Below are 13,669 nucleotides of genomic sequence, written 5' to 3' on the forward strand. Positions count from 1 at the left end.
CAATATCAAGACAAAAAAGTCCTCGGGCTTCATCACAAAGTCCTGGCTTTGATGCGCGGTGCAGCTACCGCATACACGGCCAAGCCCACGCTGAACAAACGTGTGCTCTGATGGAACTGAATGGTCGGCCCATCAACACTTCCCAAAACATTTCCGCGGCCTGGATCTGCGGGTCTGCGTGTTCTATTACAGTCCTGTATCTAGGCGGGAATGCTCCGGGGCAACGGAATGTCCCACCCGGCGGCTTGTTTCCTATGTTTTCCTCCCCCTCGTTTGAATGTGTCAATACTAGCAGTGCGCCAAACGGCTCACGTGTAGTTGGGGTCGGCTCTCCCAGTACAATACTGACAAGGAGGGACGGCATTATACCCTTGTCCTTGATCAGTGGATATAAAAAGTCGGACGGCGGAGTTGTTTCTTGTAAGTGTGGGGGTTTTCCCCCCTATTTTCTTGCTGTGTTTGCATGTGTATTTGGGGAGGCAAAGCTCGAAACGGGAATACTGAAAAGAGAGGCCATGGCGGGATCCGGGGTTGGAATATTTGTTGTATATACCCACGCGATGGCCAACGGGAGAGAGGCGACCGCCTCTGGTGCGCTTGATGTGGTCCATTGCTTTGTGATGGGGGAAAGACAGAACAGGAATTGCAACGGGAGAACCAATGCGGCGGGTGCAGTGCAATGGTCAAAATGGAATGAAAATGACAGCCTATCTGAGCAGATGGAGGAAATGAGCGAACAGGCGGCGAGGCCTCTCCCGGTCAGCCCGGATTCTGCTAGGTATCTACAGATGATTATTTCCCTCCTAGATGGAGCACTCAGGTACAGCAGATGAAGTGAATTCATGATGCCCGGCTGACTGACTTCCAAGGTCAAAAAATCACATCCACACTTCTCTGAGTTCTTTTCCTGGGTGAGATTGAGCTGCACGAAGCGGACACCAAGATGTCCTGACCGGCAAGGGGGTGTGGATAGGTGGATGTGATTTGTAGGAACTGTAGTGATTTGTGGTTCCGGAGAAAATAAGTTCTCGAAGCCGGGAAACCAAGGCAAGGCCCAATGGGGCTAGCGCTTGCTAAACGTCGGGGCTCTCGACACTCCAAAAAATTTGTTCCTCGCTCGTCTGGGCGTCTTCACCTACCACATCAGTAGCAGCAGCACCTTTTGCCGCCAACCCTTTCCATCCCTTCCTCCTTCATCCATCTATCCATTCATCCATCCTCACTTCCATTCTTCCTTGGACAATCACTGCCGAATTCCTTCCAAGATGTGAGTGCCCCAATGACAGGTGCAATTTCGACTTGGTCAAATGAACAAGAAGCTAATCGGAGGATTTTCCTCCATGAATAGGCATTCCATCCATCGCGCGGCCGCCCGCACTCTGACCAGCTCGGTCTCCGCTGCCACTGTAGCACCCAAGTCGCAGACCATCTCGTCCGCTCTGCGTGCCCTCAACGCCACCACAGTCTCTGCCAGATACTTCTCCTTCGCCGCCCCCAAGGCCTTCTCCCGTTCCGTTGCGTCTCACTACGAACGTCAAGAGCGTGGGCGTGGGGCTTACAAAAAGCCGTTCGAAAAGAGAACTCCGCGCGTGGACCCCAGCGAGCACGTTGTCTTCGTCCAGAACTACTCGTTCGACGTCAAGCCCGACGATTTGACCGAAGCGTTCTCCAAGTATGGCGAGGTTGTTGGCGTGTCAATGCCGCCCAAGAAGACGTAAGTCTGTTCCCGTTGTACTTCGCGCTTTCAAGGTGGAGCGCCGATTCGCCATATGCGAATGCCCACCCCCATCCCGCAGAGGAAGAGGATGGCTATCACATTTCCTGCCCGTCATTCAGGGGCTAATCCATTCTCCACTTGCACAGTTACTGCTTCGTCTACTTCAAGGACCTTGAGTCGTCTGTCGCCGCCGTTGAGAACGTCAACGGCACCTTCTGGCACGGTCGCCGCATCGTGGCCAAGCTACGCAGCGACCGTCCCGAACGCCCCGAAGCTGACGACCGCTCCCGGCCCGAGCGACGAGGCAAGGAGAGAACGCCACGCAACGCCCCGTACGCGGGCCCGCCGACCCAGACGCTTTATGTCGGCAACATCTCATTCGAGGCTTCGGACGCGGACCTGAACAATCTCTTTGCGACGCTCAAGGATGTCAAGGACGTGCGTGTCGCCGTGGACCGCGCGACGGGCTGGCCGCGCGGTTTCGCCCATGCCGACTTTGCCAGCGTCGAGGCTGCCCAGGCGGGCAAGGAGGCGCTCGCCGGTGTCCAGCTTGGCGGCCGCGAGCTCAAGATCTCGTACGCGCCGGTCAAAGACCAGCAATTCATGAGCGATGGTGGCAACAGCTCAGGCGACCGCTACAACTCGCAAACTCAGGTTGAGGAGCGCATCGAGGCGGAGCATGAGCAGGCCGAGGAGGCACAGAAGGACCAGAAGCCCGAGGCTGGCAAGCAGGACATCAACTGGAACGCTTGAACTCCGCGTGTTTCATAGACGGGAGAAGAGAGGTCGAGTCTGGTGTACGAGATGATGGAGGCTGACTCGACGCTTTTTCCTCTTTGTTTTCCTCTCCTTCGGAATCCTATGTTTTATCTACTGTACTACTTTTATTTCCCCACAACCCACGGGCGAGCCGATGGCGACACGGAAGCAGGAATGGCAAGGCTTGCTCACGATGTGGTACGAACCAAGCAAAGACGATAGGAAAGGCACGAACAAGTGGTGAACTTGGACTGGATGAAAAATAACCCAAAGGGAATGTGCCGAACAAGGCGTTGTATAATATGAAACTTATAGACGAAAAGCATCCACGACGACGGTGTGCTTTCTTTTGTCTTTTCCGCTCCATAAAAACGCGCTTAATGTCTCCTCTATATTTCTGTTGTCTCCCATTCCAGTCTTTCAGTTCCGTTTCCCTGTGTTTCGCTCTCAAGAAACCTCCACCTCGATTTGTCTAGATTCGGCTTGGCTGTTTGCCCTCCCAATATAAATACATGCACAATAAGCCAGGGACGAAGACCGAGCGAGTTTCCCGGTCGACGTGGGGAACCTAATTCAAAGTGTACCAAAACCAACCAGACAGCCAGACGGCGAGACAACTCTTTCGAAGCAGCACCGACTGGCCGCCGGCCTAAGGTGACGTGAGGGTAACTCTTTACCGGAGATTCGGGGGTTGTGATGGATCCCGGCACCCGGCCATTCCTCTTTGCTTCCGTTTTTCTTCCCGTGTTTCGGCATGATCGATAAAGGCCAATTGCAAACCCATCCAACCCCCCCTCCTCCCCCCCCTCTCCCTATGCAACGGGATCTTTTTGTATTCCATGAATGGAGGCGAAGCCAGACCCGCCGCTTGGGAAGGCATCCCGCAAGCCCGTGAACCAGCTAGCCCTCTCTGTCCCCAGCGTCGCATCTGTTTTGGCCCCGGCCTCCCTCTGTGGATAGTGTCGGCGACTCCACCCAAGCCGTTCGCCCCTATCTTCCCCTGTCGTCGAGTTTTTCCTCTCTCTTAAGTCTGTCATATGACGGATACGTGATTGGCCTACTGATAAAATGGTTGACACACTAGGTGGTAGTGGGTCGGTCGGCCTGCCGCATGTGAGCCCCACCACCCCCCGTCACCGCGGACGATCACACCGGCTAGTCGATGGAAGCTGCCCCGTACATACCAGGGGGGAATTTCTGCAACAAAATCGGGGCACAGCAAAAGAACATGACCAGCCTGGGGGTCGAACCCAGAATCTCCTGATTACACGACGAATCGTAGTCAGACGCCTTGCCATTGGGCCAACCGGCCTCTTGTTTCTCGAGGGAACTGAGGTAGCTTGACGATTGGCGAAAAGAGACTGTTTGTGAATGGAGACGGCCTCGCGGGTCAAAGTCCACACCCGCTCCAACTGGCCGAGGGCAGAACCACAGCCAGAGAAAGATCGAAAGCGTATTGGGTGGGTTTATGGTTTTGTTTGCTTGATCGTTTTGCTACCCTTGTCATCTCTTATTTTTGACGTTTTCCCGAATTGTCATGGTAATAGGTTGAAAAGTGAAGAAAAGAGAGGTCTCCGACTCTCAAGCAATGGAAGGGGCAGTACTATTCGCCACCTAGTTGTTTTCGTCACCAGTATCGATTATCCGTCACCTCACTTTTTTGCCTCAAACCTCAGCAAAACCTGTTCCAGACCTCCTTCATGCCCGTCTGGTCTCTCGTCGTAACCGCCAAGCACACAGTCGTGGCGTCGCCCAACCCTTCGCATTTTCTGTCAATGACTAGATATCTGGCCAAGTCTTCTTGATTGCGTGTTGTGTAGGGGTTCCAGTATGCTTCGGCATCCCCGTAAGTCAAGCCCAGTAGCCAGTATTTCAGAGCCTGCATCCCTGGGCCTAAAGAATGTCCGCTGTTAGGCGTGAAAAAGTGGTCGGGCCGTGGAGCGGCGGCGGGATGTTGTCCACTCCTCTACTGCACTCCGAGTGCATCAGGATCAAGGTCTTGTGAGCAGGGGGTTCGCCATTCTCAGAAAGGAAGCCTAGTAAGGTGTAAGACTTTAGCCTTGTCGCCAGTGAAAAGAACACTGGCGTGGATCACGGGGTGAAGCTGTTCTTATTGTAAACCAGCTAGTTCTGCCTCATGCTTGCTTATGGTACATAAGAACCACTTCACGACTGAAAAACTCTCCCAAAAAGTATAAAGGCAGCAAAGATATGCCTGCTGTGTATTCCTATTCAATGCGCCGCCGTTCCGCGAATTGTCACAACAGTGCAGGTTTGCAGCATCTTCATAATAGGCGTCGTCTCATGTCTTCTTTTCCAGCCACCCATCCATGTGAAATTCGCGAGTTCGGCGCGCCCAGATTCACCTCTCCTTTCCACACCCTGCGCCACCTAGAAGTCGAACTCGTTTCTGAATATCTCGGGATCGACACCAGCAACCGTCTTTTCGGCCAAGTCCCGACGTCCCATTTGTGTAAATACCCTTCTCAAGGTGTCGTAGAGTGTCGTACTGCGATTCTGCGCTGTCATGCGGTCAATCTGTTCGTCGAGTTGAGCTGTGTTGGTACCACCGCGCGAGCTCTCGCCACTGCCCAGAATCTCGTATGCCATGCTGCGACCGCTCTTCTCAATAGCTTTGTGCATGTTGAGCGCCGCGAGAAAGTGTGACGCAGCCTCGGCGTGGCATCCAATGTTAATGCAGCTAACACCAAGATTGTAGCGAGCGCGCACAAAGTTGGGGTGGATGCTCAATGCCTTCTCGTACGCAGCGATGGCTTCCTCGGAGCGACCAGAGTTGGCGAGGGTAGCGCCTAGGCGGTTCCAGAGCAGATGCAGCTGCTCTTGCTGGTTCGAGGTTCCAAGCTCCGACGAATGAAGAGCTGCCGTGAAACAGTCAACGGCCTTGTCATACTCCTCGGCGCCGTAGAACAGAACGCCCAGGCCAACCTGGACGTCGGGATCCATGTGTTCACCATCCGGACTGAGCTGTGCCGCCTTGATGAACAGGCCAGTAACCTTGTCGTGCAGTTGTTGGCGGTCGGTAAATCCCATCTCGGCCATAGGGTGCAGGTCCGTCGGTGCGATAATATTCGGATATTTAACCGACAGCCAGCGTTCGAGCGTCCGGTAGGCGGTGCTATCGTATCCCTCATTGGTGTAAGAGACGGCCAAGCCCATGAGGGCAGCTAGGTTGTTCGGGTCTTGCTTGAGAGCTTGCTCCAGCGCACGAATAGCCGCAGTCTCCTTCTCGTTCTGTGCCTGCGCCGACCCAAGGTACACCCAGGCCTCGGTATGCTCCGGGTTCTGCTGGACAGCAGCCTCAAATGCGAGAGCCGCTAAGGACAGATTTCCTCCCTCGCGCATGATGCGCACACCCTCATCGAATGCATTCTTCTCCTCGCTGAAGAAGTTATCCTCCTCAAAAAGGTAGTTCTCGATAACTGGGTCGCCCAGTCTGCCCCAGTCGCCGTTCATGCCGGTGAAGTCTGGACCCCAGTCTTCGCTGTCGAACTTGTCGAATGTCGAGTCGTCGACCATGCCTTTTGCTGCAGCAGTTTCAGCCTGGATTCCTCTCCATATTGACTCGAAATCGCCGAAACCTGTCTCACTCTGCATTGCCCGGTCCATCTCCTCCAACTCAGGCTCTGCAGCCTGGGCCTCGGCCTCTTCCTTCTGCTGCAGTTCCATCTGCGCGAACTGCTCTTCCCATTTGTTGTCGTCAAGCTCCACGAGCTTTCCCTTCCCCTTGACATCCTCGTGTTGCTGTTGCTGTTGCATGGGTTGCTGGTACATAGGTTGGAACATTGACTGCCCCATCATGCTGTTATATCCCATGCCCATTCCCATGCCCATGCCCATTCTCGGTTGCTGGGCCATCTGGCCGGGCATCGGGCTTGCTCTCGCCGACGAGGGCTGCTGGTTCATCTGTCTAAAGCGCGCAAAATCTTCGGGGCTGAACTGTGTGCCTTGCGGCGCGTTGAAGGCCGATTCCATGGCGGCTTGGTTCTGAAAGTCGTTCGCCCATGTTGGTGATGTCGAGTTCGCGCGGAGGTGCACACCCTGGGCGGAATCTATTCGCACAGCGCCGTTCTGCATAGGAAGCTCATGTTGAAGACCCGGTGCCTTATTGAGGAAACCGTTCATCATCTGGCGATTGTCGTCAGCCCGCCGTCCTGCCGGTCAAGCAACACAAGCTGTGCCTACCTCATCCTGTGGGGTGTTCGCGCCGGCGCTTCTGAAGCCGCCGGCAAGAGCGTTGGGGCCTCGCTGCACTAGTCTGTCCCTCTGCAGGCTGTTGTCATCTTGGACATGTTTCTGGAATTGGCTGAGGGGGTTGCCGGAAGTTGAGCATTCTGCGCCACCGAGGAAAGACATCTTGACGGTCACAGGCCGCACGAGTAATGAGAAGGCAACGTCTTAATCAGTTCGCGTAGCCAACTAAACAGTGGTTTGGCTCTCGTAGGTGTGAAGGCAAAGGGGGGGACGCGTCGATGGTTGAAGAAAGCAAAGTTGGTAGGAAGGATTGGTTTGTAATTCGGTCCGCCATGTCAAGCAGTTGCGTCTCCGAGAAGATGCCGAGGCAGGCCGGCGGGGGGATTGGGAGCCGCAACGGTTGATTGCTTTCTCCGCAGCCGGAGGCGGGGTAGCCAATCATAGGATAGGTCCGCGACGTGAAGCAGTGATAGTGGGGGAATGTGGGGAGCACTGACCCCCCCCCCCCCCCTGGCTTGCAAGCTTAGAACTCAGAGACGCACATGTGAGCTGCACATGGATGCAATAGAGGAAACATGTTGGTGACGCTAAGCAGAAGCGATCAATCGTTGCTCACATTTCCGTGGATATGTGCAAACACAGGTGGTTTACCGATGGCAGAACCAATTTGAAAGTAACATTTCGTCGCCCTGTCCTCCGCAAAAAACACCGTGTGTCGCCACACTTAAGAAGGCGAATGGATGTCTCTATGCAATGGACATCCTGCCGGAAGCCGAGATCTCGGGTCCCTCCCAAAAGCGGGTATCCTTTCTATACTATGACCTAGGGGTATCATATAAGAGTATCTGACAAGACCAGTAACCACTGAGGCATAACGTCTTTTCCTTCTCAACAGTCCCGCGTGTTGTTAAGTTGGTTGATGTTCGTCTACAAAATGAAGGCGTTTGATGGACCTTCATAAGCCCCTCCGAGAATGTGCCATTCCCCAAAGTGGCCGAGGTGGTTATTTCACACCAATGAACCCGACGCTTTGTCTGGCCTTTTTAACTGCACGTCGAAGGGCTTGTTCCTCCTCATCCGTCCACTTGACAGACAGCTGATCCCACTTCTTTCCGGGGGTGTTGTATTCCCGCTTCCATTGCGTGTGCATGGCCTGGAGCCTGCTCATTTCGCGAGGGTCACCGGAGCCCGAGTAGACGATGAAGGCCGTGCAGGGTGGAAGGCTCGCGTGAATGGTCTCGAGAGAGGCGGAGAGACGGGCCAAGCACTGCTCCAGAGGCGACTTGCCGAGCTTTTCATCCAGCTTGGTATCAGAATCGGGAGGACCGCCATCGCTATTGGCGCTCTCAACTCGGTTCTTGTTCCACCAGCCTTGTAACGCCTCAAGCTCTCGCATCCGACCCCACACAAAGTCAACACCACCGCCTGGGATTTCCAATCCGTCCGCGTCGCCCTTTACAGCGCGAATAACGCCGCTGACGACGTCTGCGTCGGATTTGCAACCGATTTGGTACGTTGCTCCAGCACCAGGGCCCTTGGATGGATCACCCCAGTCCACGGCAGCGCTCGTCTTGCCTGTTATCAAACCACCTGCCTCGCCGCCCTGCGCCTTGTATGCGGTTCCAGCTCTGGCCAGCCGGCGGAATAGATTCTCACCCTGAGAGTCAGATGCGCCCCACATCTTTCCTTTCTCGCATTTTTGTCTAACAAGATCCAGACAAGCGCGAGCGTCCTCGATCGGGTTGTGTCCGTTGGCGCCGCCTTTCTGGATCTCACGGTTCACATACTTCTGAGTCAGCCATTTGAGAGATGATTTAAGAGGCGGGCCTCTCGGATGCGGGTAGATGAGAGAGGTATCGACGATGAAGGGATGAGAGAAGTGAAGAGCCTTCAAGTCGGACTCGAGCGAATGTCCGATGAGGATGGTTCGCGGGGTAATTAGCTCGAGGAGCTTCTGTTGAATATCCTGCAGTGTGGTCGTCACCGGTTTCAGCATCTCCTCTGTGATACCGGAGAACTGCGTAACGTAGTTGGTGATGGGTTTCTCCGGCTTCACCAGTTCGTCCATCAGCAGGTCTCCTGACCATGAAATGACGCTAATGCGTGTAAGAGAATATTCGCTCTCGCCCGTCATGCACATCTCGCAGTCCAAGGCGAGACACTCTCGGCCAGCTGTCACGCTGCCCTGCTCAATATCCGCCTCGGGCACTTCACCGTCTTCAAGCTTGTCGACTTTGGACACAACCCATCCATCTGGAACCCTGAATGCCGCTCTTCTCTCTTCATTCTCTATGAGCGCCGGGTGGATGAGATGCCCAGCAGTTTCCAGTTCCTCGAGTGTGGCTAAAAATTCGGTAATGCGTGTTCGCTCGTTCTTCCAGCCGCTAGGCTCCCTCGCCGGCTTGGGGCCCTTTCTCTCGTCTTTGTTCTTGGACATAGGCGCGGTCAGAAAGGTACCCATGGGCGAGTGAAGTTTCATGTACTTGTCGTCGCCAGGTGCCTTGACAGGCCATAGGTGAGGGAACATGTTGGCGAATCCCTGGAGCGCAATCGGTAGGCGTTCAGCCGAAAGTGGCCGGGGGTAGTAGTCGTCGGGCGTCGTTTCTGTGCGGTCTTGGCTGCTAGCCGAGCCGGAGGTATACTTTTCGAAGTTCACGGCCTCGTTGAACATGGCTTCCTCCAACCCGGGTACCATCAAGACTACAATCTTTCTGAAGTACGGTCGGTGCGAAACGGAAACCCAATTCGGACCCGTTCCGTCAGCGAAGAGGTAGAGAACAAGGTCGCGAAGCATGGCGAGGTTGATCTTGGCAAACAGCTTTGCACTCGGGGAGAAGGTGATGGCGGGATAGTTGTTGGAGCCTTCGCGAGGGACCTTCTTGCGCTTCTTGTTGCCTCGCTCGACTTTGGTCCATCCCTCGTCATCGTCAGGGGCCGATCTTTTCAAGCTTACACTGCTGTGAGTCTGCGAGGAGCTTTCGCGGGAGTCGCGTTCGCCATTCGCTATCTCGCTCGGAATTGTTGGTTGTTGCGGCTGGGCGACGGTGGTTCCTGTGCTGAGCTCTTGGCCGGCGGCCGCCGTTTCGGCCTCGTCATCGCCACCTCCGCGGCTTCTGCGATGCTTCCCCATGTTTTTTTCGACCTCCAGCGGCTTCCAATGCTCAGCTAGAGTTTCGGGGGTGAAAGGATTTGATCGAGGCCCGGAACAGTGGCGGGCTTGCAGCTGGGTGGTGTTTCGTAAACAGAATCGCAGCAAAAAATCCCATTCATCTGGAAAGCGCAAATGTGACAGTCGATTATGGGTTTTGCGAGGCCTATCAAAGAGGATCATGATAAGATAAGATAAGACTATGGCCAAGGATTTTGGTCCGTTGCTCCACCACGTACCGGGCCAATCATCACACTGCGTTCAGCAGCTGGCCCAACACGAACCGACCTTTGGCTTTCATCAACGAGTATGCTATCCTTTTTAAACGAATATTCCGCAAACTAATTCTTGTTAGGGACATGATACACGTACATCACGTCCGTCTCGATACACCAAAGCCACCCATCTTCCTGTCATGGGACATCATCGTTGTCGGCTTCGTAACATATCGACATTATGGAGATCGTTCGCTGCCAGTGTGAGTGCTGTCACGTGATGCTGGTGACTTTCTTCAATGTCTGGATTCAGATAAGGTAAACCTACTTCAGTCCGACGACTGAGGCCACGGGCGATGTTTATCTGAAAGTCAAGGAACCATCAAGAGCTGGCGAGCCACAGACCTAGCTCGTAACTACTCCCAAGACAGGCTCCTGTGGTGTTCATGGAAGAAACGGCAAACCGCCACAGCTCAGAGTAAGTCACAAGCTAAAACTACGTGATGGCGCTCAAACGGAATCGCGTCCAGACCCTGGGTGTCGTAAGTCGTCCGACTCAGAAACTCATAGCGACTTCGGCTTGGCAATGGCCGTCCATCGTTTGAGCCCGAATTCATCAGCTTCTTTCACATACAGGCTGATCTCGACGTTCTGCGAGAGAATATTGAGAGGATCGGCACTGCAGGGTACCGAGTGGTGTCTCAAATCGACGACGCCATTGCGCGCATCGAAGACGAGGTTGAGAAACTCGACGCGACCACGAAAGGACAGCAGAATGACATCGACCATAAGAAGGCCGACCTGAACTCTCTCAGACGAGAAAAAGAAATCCCCCAGAATTAGAGACAGCATGGAAGATAGTTCCCAAATATCTCAGTAGATAAGCCAGGTTCAGGCAGCGAGCCCTGCGATATTAGAGGCCCAGAAGCTGTCAAAAGACGCAAGATCAGACGAGTTTCAGACACAGCTCCAAGCCACACAAGGACATTCGTGGCAACTCGACAGCGTGTTGTCAGAATTACGACAGAAGCTTGCCAGCACGAACAAAGCCGCCCAAGCCATTGTCAATACGGCGGAGGGCAATGTTAAGGAAATGGCCAGTCTACGGGCAGACTTGGTGTAGCTGAGACAACGCGGAGCAAGACCAATCGAAGGAGCAGGATTTAGTAAGTCGACGACTTATACCTAGAAAACTGGACATTCTGACAAGCAACACCACCAAGATCGGGACTGGAGCGAGCCAGATCGAGTCGCTACAGATGGAGACTGATCTGTTCGAAAGCCGAGTGCAGCAACTAGAGACCAATACCAAATCTTACACGCAAGCACAGGGGGATGCATTCTTGGCACCAAGGCTACAGACTGGCCAGCGACCTGGGGCCGTTTTTCAGAAGGCTGGCATTGAGGTAATGGCCGGCAGTCAGGACCAGAGGGGAACCAAGTGACATCCGCAGCGACAATGAAGCGCCCCATTCTATAAATTCTCGAGGTCGCAAACAAAAGATGCGCACAGGACGTCCAACACAGGTAGGGACGTTCCGGTCCCACGACTCACATGATCAGGTATTCTCAACAGAGGTGTCAAGAAACCGAAGACCTCCAAGCCTATCTACGACGATGGCAACAGCAAAGGCCCCGAACACTAGGATTATGGCCCGTTTTGCTGAAGATAGGGTATCATTTGGCGAACAGGTCTCGGTCCTGGGCCAGGTCTACTTCTAGTACGACTTTCCCGAGCTCAGACAAGGTTCTGATCGGCTCGACCAAACCATATCGAAAGAACTCTTCCATGCCTTTCGGGTCCTTTCTCCAAGCGTTAATCAAGGCATTCTCCCTTTCCCGGCCAGGGAGACTTCCGATGTCACCCAACATCTCATTGGCCAAGACCACAACCTCCCAATCGGCTGATGGCGCTTGAGGGCTATACATATCGATGATCGTAAGTACCATTTGGCACAAGGAGACCTGGTCTAGGTTTTCAAGCACTTTGAGCCCCGATTTCGTAAATTTCTTCGTCGCGGCCATGTCCCGGGCGAGCTTCACGAGTTTGGCGGGGTTGGGTGCAGTGTTGGAAAGAGCGATCGCGATGGCGGACAAGCTCTTGAGTCTCTGGGGGTGGAATGGGGCAATGTGCTTGTACGGCTCGATCTCATAGGCCGACAAGCTCGCGACTGCCAATGCGCACTCGTGATTGTTGCAATCCTTGCCGTAGTAAGAGGTGGCCTCCTCCACAACCTGCGCGAACGGCTCAATGGCGTACTTCCCGACTTTGGGAAACCATGAGGCTGTCTTGTACGCCTTCCTCAACCATTCGTGCTTCTCGTTGGACTTCATATCGCGGTGGAGCGCATGGAAGATCCTATGAAGCTTCAATACTTCCATTCCCTGTTGCGGGTCAAGGTTGCCGCCTCCGGGAGGGTTCTTGAATCTCTCGATATCAGTCATAACACTAAGCGCGTTCAGCTCAATGGTGGGGTCTGCCATTGCGACCTGGTACTCGTCCAAGTCCTTCTGGCATTTGTAACACGAGCACTCGAAGTGATAGAGGTCGAGCTCGCCGTGTCTCTTACCCCTGGGCTGTGTTTGATCTGCCGGGTGTTAGTCAGGGGCCAATTACCATCCAAGAATGATGGCTAAGTGTGGTCCTTACCAATGTAGGATATTTCAATCTCATCGCCAGGGTCAAGAAATGATGTGGCACGGAGCGTGGCCGTTCTCCCGCCGAATTGGACCAACGCATTAGGCACGCATGAGTGATTGATCATGGCCAAAGTAGTGTCTAAGAACACACCACCAGTTTCGTAGTATTCCTCCGTTCTGCTGAAGGCGTTGGTCTGAAGCTGCACACCAGTGTCATTAGGATCTGCAGGTAGTTGAGGCCTGCCACCAAGACTAAGAGAAAGCAACCAACCTTGCACAGAACCTGGAAAGACGTCTCTAATCTCTCAAATGTGACGGTGTCCAATCCAAGACACTTCACAACACCGTGCGACTGGAGCTGCAGGTCGGTTCCATCCTTCTTCCTCCATTGCTCGACATGCCCCTCCAGCTCCTCAAACCGCGCGAGCACCTGCGGTCGGAGCATGACCTGCGCGGCAGCGCGGATCGGTGTTGGCACCCAGTCCGGCTGGTGCGCCGGCTTGGCCTCGTGCAGCCGCTGGATGGCCTTACACTCGAGCTTGTGTACCAGTGACCAGTTGGCCCGCTGGCAAGCTGGGCCACAGTAGGCCACCGTTTTGCACCCGGTGCAGGCCCGAAGCTTCACGCCAGCCGGCCGCTGCTTCTTCACACAATGGTTGCAGTACTCAAGCGCGCGGTGGCCCGGCGGGAGGACAACCGCGGGGTTGTCAAAACGGGCGATGACGTCGCCAGGCTTGAAGCGTCGAGTTGCGTAGATGGAGCGGCCGCCCTTGGCGCCGCCTTTGGTGCCACGGACTTCGATGCCGTCGTTGGCAAGCATTGTGGGGCCGTGTTCCATGAGTTAAGTTAAATTGACTGTTAAATAGGAAAAAGTAACAAAAGCAAAGACATTTTTCAAGTTAGAGCCGATTAGAAACCCTCAAGTCGTTGGGAAAGTGAATGTTTCTGTATTGCGCCACACCCATGAATGTGGCTAAT

At 54.3% G+C, this 13,669-nt stretch overlaps 6 protein-coding genes across 6 annotated transcripts; 3 read left to right on the forward strand and 3 right to left on the reverse strand.

Annotated features, from left to right (window-relative positions):
* Positions 1-110: 110 nt before the first annotated feature.
* CH63R_11638 (uncharacterized protein) lies at positions 111-915 on the forward strand (the record flags this gene model as incomplete). The annotated part of the gene is made up of 2 exons (XM_018306612.1): positions 111-820; positions 870-915. 2 exons carry the CDS (start codon positions 111-113, stop codon positions 913-915), a joined length of 756 nt encoding a protein of 251 aa, XP_018153453.1.
* Positions 916-1,307: 392 nt separating this feature from the next.
* Positions 1,308-2,470, forward strand: CH63R_11639 (RNA recognition domain-containing protein; the record flags this gene model as incomplete). The annotated part of the gene is made up of 2 exons (XM_018306613.1): positions 1,308-1,714; positions 1,864-2,470. 2 exons carry the CDS (start codon positions 1,308-1,310, stop codon positions 2,468-2,470), a joined length of 1,014 nt encoding a protein of 337 aa, XP_018153454.1.
* Positions 2,471-4,867: 2,397 nt separating this feature from the next.
* Positions 4,868-6,850, reverse strand: CH63R_11640 (Tetratricopeptide; the record flags this gene model as incomplete). Its single annotated transcript, XM_018306614.1, has 2 exons — positions 4,868-6,622; positions 6,680-6,850. 2 exons carry the CDS (start codon positions 6,848-6,850, stop codon positions 4,868-4,870), a joined length of 1,926 nt encoding a protein of 641 aa, XP_018153455.1.
* An 841-nt stretch (positions 6,851-7,691) lies between these two features.
* Positions 7,692-9,818, reverse strand: CH63R_11641 (Exonuclease; the record flags this gene model as incomplete). Its single annotated transcript, XM_018306615.1, has 1 exon — positions 7,692-9,818. The coding sequence occupies one exon, from the start codon at positions 9,816-9,818 to the stop codon at positions 7,692-7,694; it is 2,127 nt and encodes a 708-aa protein (XP_018153456.1).
* Positions 9,819-10,554: 736 nt separating this feature from the next.
* Positions 10,555-10,894, forward strand: CH63R_11642 (uncharacterized protein; the record flags this gene model as incomplete). The annotated part of the gene is made up of 2 exons (XM_018306616.1): positions 10,555-10,593; positions 10,622-10,894. 2 exons carry the CDS (start codon positions 10,555-10,557, stop codon positions 10,892-10,894), a joined length of 312 nt encoding a protein of 103 aa, XP_018153457.1.
* Positions 10,895-11,728: 834 nt separating this feature from the next.
* On the reverse strand, positions 11,729-13,511 carry CH63R_11643 (MYND finger; the record flags this gene model as incomplete). The annotated part of the gene is made up of 3 exons (XM_018306617.1): positions 11,729-12,639; positions 12,702-12,891; positions 12,963-13,511. 3 exons carry the CDS (start codon positions 13,509-13,511, stop codon positions 11,729-11,731), a joined length of 1,650 nt encoding a protein of 549 aa, XP_018153458.1.
* Between the last annotated feature and the right edge of the window lie 158 nt (positions 13,512-13,669).

Source organism: Colletotrichum higginsianum, chromosome 8 (genome assembly GCF_001672515.1).
Source record: "Colletotrichum higginsianum IMI 349063 chromosome 8, whole genome shotgun sequence".
In the NCBI taxonomy this organism is placed as follows: domain Eukaryota; kingdom Fungi; phylum Ascomycota; class Sordariomycetes; order Glomerellales; family Glomerellaceae; genus Colletotrichum; species Colletotrichum higginsianum.